Source organism: Gastrolobium bilobum, unplaced genomic scaffold, assembly GCF_033153095.1.
Source record: "Gastrolobium bilobum isolate Gb01-03AN ecotype WA unplaced genomic scaffold, APGP_CSIRO_Gbil_v1 utg2164, whole genome shotgun sequence".
Lineage (NCBI taxonomy): Eukaryota > Viridiplantae > Streptophyta > Magnoliopsida > Fabales > Fabaceae > Gastrolobium > Gastrolobium bilobum.
In genome coordinates this window covers 341,235-350,919 of record NW_026898827.1, presented here as the reverse complement: position 1 = coordinate 350,919, position 9,685 = coordinate 341,235, and the positions used below count along the sequence as shown (strand labels likewise).

At 31.7% G+C, this 9,685-nt stretch overlaps 1 protein-coding gene across 2 annotated transcripts; it reads right to left on the bottom strand.

Annotated features, from left to right (window-relative positions):
• Positions 1-467: 467 nt before the first annotated feature.
• On the bottom strand, positions 468-4,750 carry LOC133284453 (mechanosensitive ion channel protein 6-like). 2 transcript variants are annotated; one of them, XM_061481467.1, is made up of 6 exons: positions 3,236-4,679; positions 2,868-3,187; positions 2,100-2,223; positions 1,300-1,593; positions 992-1,194; positions 468-892 (listed from the first exon to the last, which is right to left on the bottom strand). In XM_061481467.1, the coding sequence occupies exons 1-6, from the start codon at positions 4,607-4,609 to the stop codon at positions 607-609; spliced, it is 2,601 nt and encodes an 866-aa protein (XP_061337451.1). In that variant the 5' UTR covers positions 4,610-4,679; the 3' UTR covers positions 468-606. The 2 variants fall into 2 exon arrangements, with proteins under 2 accessions (XP_061337451.1, XP_061337450.1); XM_061481466.1 differs by having other exon boundaries at positions 2,868-4,750.
• Between the last annotated feature and the right edge of the window lie 4,935 nt (positions 4,751-9,685).

Here is a 9,685-nt window from a genome sequence, read left to right as displayed (position 1 = left end):
ATTAAATTTTTCTAAATTTTTAATTTTTCGATATTATCATAAATCGAATGTTTTCTCATATTTCTGAAAATTAAAATTTTCAGATAAAATTAAAATCTAAGATTTTTTGAATTGAATGGACTTGTAAAAAAAAATTCAGAAGTATTTTTTACAAAAAAATTAAAGTTACTTAGATTTTAAAAATAAATATTTGATTTTTCAAAAAAAAAAATTGACTTTTAATTTTTACTTTTAAAAAAACTAAAAAATTTAACTTCCAGAAAATAAAGTTTTTGATTTTTTTTTTTTTTTGTTACTTATTCTCCAAACAACTTTGTAGTAGATTTTCCCCAAATTTTAAATTTAAAAATGTGAATTGATAAGAATATGCAATTAGAGATTGGTTAGCTTCTTTATGTTAAGACAAGATAGAAATTTGAGATTCAATATGGTGGACTAATACTAACCATTATCAAACTAATCTACAATAAGAATCCAAAGAACTCTCTTTATACAATCATCCTACCCTACCTGCTAAATAGTCACAATTTGTAGCAGCAGATAATGCCAACATGAGATGAGACAGGCTAATTAATAATTACATTACATGGATTTCGTTCGTTGTACTCAATTTGGGACAGTAGTCCAACTAGGTGGAAGCCGGTCAGAAGTGGTAGGAACACCTCTAACGTTAATGTCAAGTGGCATGAGACGGTAATTCATGTCAATCTCCCGGAAAATCTTGATCATCTCTTCAATCAAAAGGGATCTCCTCACAAATCTTTCTCCCATGTCTTGGAAGTTCATTCTATGAGTTGGCCAAATCGCCATTCTCACCATGTTTAATTGGTCATGATCCTTGAAGACTATAAAAGGTGAAGGATACCAATGCTCCTTCTTGTTATCAATGTAACTGCATTCAAGTGATTAGCAGTTTCAGCTAATTAGATATACTACACCAACAAGCATGCAATGCAACAACACAAAGAGGAGACAGTTTTTCACCACATACCTCTGTATTTTGTGTTTCATGAGTGAAATCTTTTCAACTGGGGTAGATACATGTATACAGAATTCGATAGCATCTCCCATGTCAGGACTCCGGTAGAAATTATATATGGCCTTAGTAGCGAGGACACTGTTAGGTATCATAATCTTTTGATTATCGAATCTTAGAAATATGGTTGTCAATATGTTCATTTCTTCTACAACCATCTGAAATTAGTTAGCAAAAATAAAAATAAATAAAATTAGGCCCTGCCTGTTTGCATGAAAACAGAATCTGTACACACAGTAATAGACTATAGAGATAAACATTACCTGGACCCCGTCAATTTCGCATCTATCTCCCACATCAAATGGGTGCATGACAAATAAGAAAACAATTGCTTCAAATACGGTCTTGCAGGTGTTTCCAAATATAAATGCAACCAAGACAAGCTGTGAGCTCACAAAGAGAAGAAATTTGGTGGTGGCAATTTCCAATATCAAGAGCCAAATAACCAGTATAATAATGGCAACTAAAATATTGAGCATTCGATGAAGTTTGTTCACTGCCGTTTTAGTGTCATTCAATGTCAAAGCAAGTGCTCTCCTCTCCCTGAATGCATTGACCTGGATAATTAAATACATTATAATGCTGAAAATATCAATGGAAACCAGGAACCGATAAAATATTGACTCTGGCTCTATGCAAATTTTATTCATAACTTAAGATCTTTCATGGCATGCGAGCAGAAGAAGAATGAAAAGGACAACAGTAAGTTATATTAGATGCAATCAGTCTTTTCTGCACTAGTGTGCCGTTAGGTAGCTGAGATAGACAGGTTCAAAGAAGTGAATTGGCTTACAACCCTTCCAACTGAGCTTTGGTAACATAACAAATTAATACTATGGGTTAAAGTTTAAATTAAGTAGATAATGTCATAGAACCATATTGAGAGATGTGATGAAAACATCAAGCAAACGCTATCCGGTTTTACTTCTAAACGTAAATAATATTCCATCAGACAACCAATAGAAAAATGACTCGTATAGGTAACTACATGGTTTAGATACTAAAGTAAATATGTCAATCTAGTTCTTCAAATTATGCTTCATATATGTTAGTTATTTCTTACCACCCAGTTCTTCAAGGCTGATTTGCTGATTTTCCCAGAATCAGAAGCTCCTTCAAAGAGATTCATGGTTTTTGCAGCTTCATCTTCTCGCATAAAACGCATCAAGTCCTCCGGGAAAATATACCTGCAAAAAAGCAAGCAATAAGATGACTGAAAGAAAGGTATATAATAAACTATGGAATATTGAATCAAAGATCAGGACAAGATGTCATAGTCAACACTTTCTTTATTGGTCATCACTAAACACCCAATTAACAATGCCTCATCCGAGAGAGAGTTACAGTAGCACTTATTAAGGCAAAGATAATGCGAAATAGAGGCTCCAGTGAGAACAAAGCATCAAAAGGAAAATATTCCAACTAAAAGGGTAGAGGAAGACCAAAGAAGAAAGCATTAGTAAAAACCATTAAAAGAAATATGATAGTAGAAATTTTGGTTTTTGATACAGCCCAATAGTGTTCACCCGTCCGCATATCAAACCCTGCCTGTAGGGATAAGTTCTTCTTGTATGTTTGGGAAGGTAACTATAATACTAGAAAACAAGATTCATGTCTTCAACACCAGACTATATAAGATTCATGTTAAGCAAAACACATTATGGAAACCCTTGAAGTCAATAAAGAGGTGTGTGAATCAAAGTTCTGAAGAATATCAAAATTCCACTAGGTGATAAATTCGTACCTAAGAGAAAGAAATAGGAGTGTAAAAACCATAACAGAAACTAAGACAAAAGATAAAAGATTGGAAATGCATAAGTTAATGGATAACCTGCAGCCGCGCCTAGCAACATTTTGAAATATTTTCTTTGCTGCTGCTTTAGCCTCATTTTCACTTCTAATTTGCGTGGCATTCTCATCATCATTAGTTGAGTCAAGTATCTGTTCATCCAATGTAGAAAGGGCGCCATGCCGGACCATATTCATTAACCTTTTCATATTCCAGGCAGAGACATTATTTGGATTCAGCTTATGCAGGTCATCAATACTTATCCCATTCCCATCATCTGACTTCTTGGAAAGTGGCCGTGAAAACTTGCTACTCTTTGCTCTGGGGCTTTTCGGGAGCATTCCACTCCTCAACCTCCCACTCTTGAGAGTAGGGAAGGCAGTTGCTCTAAGGTCAGGGGGTATGGTAACCCCAGCATTCTGCAGCTTCTGAACCTCATCAGCAAGCCTTTCCTCCTCTTCTTCAGCCTTTTGAAGTTCTATCGAAGGTGGCCCCGAAAGTGTTTCAATTACAAATTGATTAAACAGTGACTCTTGAATCCTATCAAAGTAGGTGCTTACATGGAATGAAGAAGCCAGAACCTTAACCGCAAGAGTTTTCAGCAACCACACCAAAGTACCAATCAAGAAACAGACCAAGACCTTAGTGACATATTGCAGGAAATCACTGTTAGTCTCCCTCTGAACTCTCTTATCAAACAAAAAATGCCAAGCAATCAAAACAAGGCCCAACCATAGACAATTTTGAACTGCTTTCTTCACACCATACACAAAATAGAGCACCCTCTTCCTCAAAAGGAAATTCCTTTCAATGCAGAACACAGCAATCCTTATCACCCAATCAGAAACCAACCGACCACAAATAAGAACCAGAATCATCACCTCCCATTTCCACAACTTAAGCTGCCAGAGATTCTTGTCCCTCAGAATTGAAACACTGAGCGTGGTTATCAGTGCACCAATGATCAAAATCAAACTCAACCACTCAAGCAGAATCCAGAAGCTAAAATGGGTCTTCTTATACTCATCAGGAATATCATCTTCCAAAAACGGATCATCTTCCTCATCATCACCCTTTTTACCACCCAGAAACCCGGAAAAAAGCTGACCGGATTTAGGGACCCGACCCGATCTCCTGTCGGGTTCCTCAGGCGGGTCCATCAATCTGGACCTGGTTTTGGTCTTCAACAAAATGGACTTCCTCTGCATCGAAAGGTTCCTTTCAAATGAAGCGTTCGAGGTACACGTCAAAACCTCGGCATCACCATTATGAGCCGGAGACGGAGACCGACGACGGTCGTGATGCGGCGGTTGCGGAGGCCTTTGAAAATCTCCGAGCGACGGCGAGTCCTTGCTGTGCCTTCTTCTAACAGGAGTATCGTTCGCCACCTCGACCACATTGGAAGCGGGTTCCTCGAACGAGACCTTGAGCTCCTTCGACATCCGGTAGGTCATCGGAGACTCCTCCACCGGCGTCAACTTCTCCTCGCCGTCACCGTCGCCGTCGCCGTCTCCTTCGCCGTCGTTCTGGAGCTCCTCCATTTCCAAATCCATGTCCAGCGACATATCGCCGGAAGCCTGCTGCTTGTGTAAAAACTTTCGAATCAGCTTCGACGGCGGGTCCTCCGTCTGACCCTTTTGCCGGAAATCAAAACTCTCATCGCGAGCATTGTCACCGGCGGTGCCGTCCTTCTGCCAGAAATCATAGCTGGACTCCCTCCAAATCTTGCTTCCCTGAGCGGGTTCTCCCTCATCAATCTTCACGACAACATCATCTCCGGCCATCAGATAAGGGTGGCGGGTTTCTTGATCTCGGAGGATTGGAAGCTGCTCGTGCTCGGAATCTGGGTTTCCGTTTACGGAAAACCTTCTGGAGTATTTGTTGTAAGAACCATAAGATTTCAAAGTTTTCTTTATAGATTGCATCAAGAAGCTCAGGAGAAATAAATGTTTTTAGATTACAATAATAAAAATTAAAATGGGAGTGGGGGAGTGAGTATTTGGTGACCAGAAAATTATTTTTTTAAAAAAAATAAAAAATAAAAAAATAATGGCTTTTTGAGTTTTGAGAATTTGGGATGGAAAGGGTCTTTCTCGGACAATGCGCTGACGCGTGTACTGTGGATCAGACCAGAGAAAGAGAAAAGGAGGATGCAAATGCTCTTGATGTTGAATGCTGATGACGAGAATAATGTTTTAAATTGATTGCTTCATGGGACAAGAGTTGTGTTGTTTGTTATAGTTTGTGTGTACTTGTGTTGTTGTTGTTGTTGTTTGTTGCTGTTATTGTAATACCGTGGTCCTTCTCCAACAGCCGCGTAATGGACGTCCAATCTGCGGGGTGCTCGATGCTATTATTAATTTATTATAATGCATGGCCATGTGCTAACAGTGCTGTTAGGCTTGGAGTTCATTTTTTGTTTTTTTTTAAGGAAAAAAATATACCAGAAATTAAGTAACAAAACTAAAATCTGTTATCATATTTTACACAGAATTTAATTTAATCTCTTCAATTTAAAATCAATGAAACATACCCTTCGGTTTCCAGAACTAAATTCATATTTGTTTCTATCAACTTTTTATACATATATTTTAAAATTCACTTATTTTTAATTTGTCTAACTCGGTTCAAAACTTAACAATATTATTTTGCAGTTAATAAATATTATTTTATTGACTTAAATTAATATAAATTATCTTAAATAATAATATATTTTATAATGTTTATCTTAAATTAATATATTTTATAAATCGTTAGTTAAAACATATAAATGTTTATAAATATGTTAGTGCATGTTTTTATTTGATTGTTGTTTTAGAAAACAGTTTTTATCATAAAATGTTTTTACTTTTTGGCAATATGTTTGGGTTGTTAAATTAAAATTAAGTCATTGTTTACACTGAAAATAATTTTTTTTTCTTTCAAAAAACTATAATTTGAACTTGCTCACAATTTGTTGTGATTATTTATCAATTATGGAAAATAAGATTGTTGAATCGCAATGTGTATCGTGTATCGTTTGATCGATTTTTTATATCTTGTATCATGAATCGTATCAAATTATAAAATACATAAACATAATAAAAAAAATTAAAATATATATGTTAAAAAATTATCTAATTATTTCTTTTATTAATATAGATTTTTTAGATTAATTTTTTAATTTAAATCACAAATCAAATCATTATTTTCTTTTTCTTATTAATAATAATTTTTTAGATCTTTTAATTTAAATTATAAATCAAATCTTTATTTTTTTATTAAAAATAAAAAAATTGATTTAATTTTCATATTATATGATACAAGATATATATCATATCATATAATATAGTATCATCTGATACAAATCTCTTTTCGATAAACCGAGCGAGACATATCTTTGCACTTATGAATCATATTATATCATACGATACTGATAATTATGGTGAAAAATAAATATTATTTTTCCATCAAACAAATAACCTTTTAATCATTTAGTATATTTTTTGTATAAAGCGATTCTTTTTTATCAAGTATTAATAAAATCATTTTTTTTCTTTAATTAGATTATGAATTAACATAATTAAACAGTAAGGGATTTTTCGTAATCAAATTTTTAGTTATATTGTCATTTAATTTAAGAAAAATATATTTTTCATATCATATGAGACAAATTATCTTATACTATATACTAAAAAATAGGTAAAACTTCTTTTATTTTTTCTTTTTATTTCTCTTTAATAGGTTATAGTATTTATTCACTTTTTTATATGTTACGTGATACAAATTATTTCACCAGAAATATATTTGCTAGTTTAAATGCAAATTGTACAATTTGAATCATCCTGGGCCCACTTCAACACGTCAATTTGGTACCATTACAAAGTACAGCTAGAATCTGATAAGTGACAATCACATTAAGAACTAAGATGAGAAGCTTTTTCCAAAATTAAAATAAAAAATGCATAGCTAACGTGGGAAACTTGTATTACGGTTTAAACGATAAAATTGGCTTCGCTTAGATCATAAAAGTAGTACAAGTAAAGAAGCACAAACAAAACAAAACAAAACGGATAAGCTAAGGATGAAAAAGGTGAAAATAAAGACAAGGGAAAAGCAGGAGAGGTAATAACGTACGGCAAAAATTAATTCACATGGTATACGATGAATGAGAAATGCCACAGATATTCTTTAACAGAGTCGATTCTACTCGGAGCAGATATTGAATATATATTTTTACCCTCATTTATTTAGCTTTTATAAACCAATTGAGTTATCATCGTTTAGTAAAGTATAAAGGTCTAATTAAAGATATGTATGTCCAATCTATGGGTTGTTCGATACTATTATTATAATAGATGTCCATGTGCTATTAGGTTTGGACTTTGAAGTTCATTTATTTATTTATTTTAAGAAGAAAAAATATACCAAAAGTTAAGTATCAAAACCAAAATTTGTTATCATATTTTTTCACACAATCTAATTTAATCTATCTCTTCAATTTAAAATCAATGAAACATACCAATTTCCAGAACTAATTCAAATTTGTTTCTATCAACTTTTTTATACATAGATCAAAGCTATGAGTGCTCAAAACTCACCACATTTTATTATTATTTTGGTAATCTACTCCCTACATTTTTAATTTGTCTAAACTCAGTTCAAAATTACACATTATTTTAAAGCTTATAACTATCTTTTTGCAGTTAATAAACATTATTTTATTGTTTTTAAATAATAGTATATTTATACTGATAGTTTATTTGTATAATGTTTATCTTAAATTAATATATTTTATAAGTCGTTAGTTAAAACATATAAATATGTTAGTGCATGTTTCTATTTAATTATTATTTTAGAAAACAGTTTTTTATCATAAAATGTTTTTAGTTTTTGGCAATATGTTTGGGTTGTTAAATTAAAATTAAGTAATTGTTTACACCGAAAATGATTTCTTTTTCAAAAAGCTATAATTTGAACATCTTGCTCACAATTTGTTGTGATTATTTATCTACAGTGAAAAATAAGGTTGTTAAATCACAATATGTATCATGTATCTTGACTGATTTTTTGTATCATGAATAGTATCGAATTGTAAGGTACAAAAATATAATAAAAAATAATTTTAAATATATATATTAAAATATTTATTTAGCTATTTCCTTTATTAATACATATTTTTTAGATTAATTTTTTAATTTAAATCACAAATCAATTTTTTCAGATTTTTTAAATTTAAATCATGAATAAAATATTTATTTATTTTTTATATTAAAAATTATAAATATTGATTTGATTTTCATATCGTATAATACACGATATATATCGTATCGTACAATACATTATCATATTATTTGATACAAACCCTTTTTCGATACACATTGTTGTACTTGTGAATCATATATATCTTGTTGTACGATACTCATAACTATGGTGAAAAATGAACACTATTTTCCCATCAAACAAATAACCTTTTAATCATTTAATATATTTTTGGTATAAAGTGATTCCTTTTTATCAAGTATTAATAAATCATTTTTTTGTTGAATTAGATTATGAATTAACATAATTAAATAGTAACGGATTTTCTCATAATCAAATTTTTAACTATATTGTACGTTTAATTTAAGGGAAATATATTTCCCATATTATATGAAACAAATTTTTTTATGCAACGCATAAAAAAAAATAGGTGAAATTCATTTTTTTCTCTCTCTTTTAATGGTTCAACTCAATTTTTTTTTATATTACATGATACAATTTATCTCACAGAAACATATTCTCCTAAGTTTAAATGCACATTTGTTTTTACCAAAATAAAAATAAAAATGCACATTTGTAAGTTGTAACTGTAAATTATACAATTTGAATCATCCGCAGGCCCACTTCAACACGTCAATTTGCTACCATTACCAAGTACAGCTAGAATCTGCTAAGTGACAATCACATTAAGAAGTCCCCCCCAACACACACAGTCACACACACACAGAGAAAATAAAAGCGCATAGCTAACATGGGTAACTTGTATTACGGTTTAAACGATAAAATTGGCTTCGCTTAGATCATAAAAGTAGTACAAGTAAAGAAGCACAAAACGTACGGCATGAAAATAGGATTAAGGTGAAAATAAAGACAAGGGAAAAGCAGGAGAGGTAATAACGTACGGCAAAAATTAATTCACATGGTATACGATGAATGGGAAATGGTGTTCTTCTTTTTTCATTTGTTTTGAAGGAATAACAGTTTTCAAAGGGTGGAGGTTTTTTAAAAAAAAATAAAAAAAAAAATCATAGTTATTCTTTACGTGAAGTAGGTTTTTTGGGATGAAAATAGGATTAAGGTTTTAAATTTTTTCAAAAAATAATACAAAGATCGAAGATATATTTTCATCTTAATAAGATCTTATACGCTAATTGAATTACCGTGTAAAGCGTTGAGATGTAATTAAAGATATGAATAAATTGTTTAGTTATCAGCAGCAGCATGCGTATCAAGATGATCACGAGTAGGTTTCTTTTCGGGTCAATGATGCTGACAGACAAATCACAAATGAGGAGGTGTCCGTGTCTCTTTTTCCCGTCATTATCGCCTGCAGTGTTCTCTTTCCTTATTTCCCACCTGACCTACCATTATTTCTTGTTTTTATTAATTTATAATTTCATCCTACAGCTGTAATGCAAGTATCTAAGTTAATGGAATAAATAAAATTCATGACATTAAAAGGAATCATTATACATGTGACTGAGTTAAAATATAAGATTACATAATTATAGTTTTCAATTCATTCAGTCAATAACTAAACTTTGACTTGTTATAAATTATCGCTTTTCTAAGAAATATATATATTTGCTAACTCTTAAACTCTTCAACAAATTATTCCT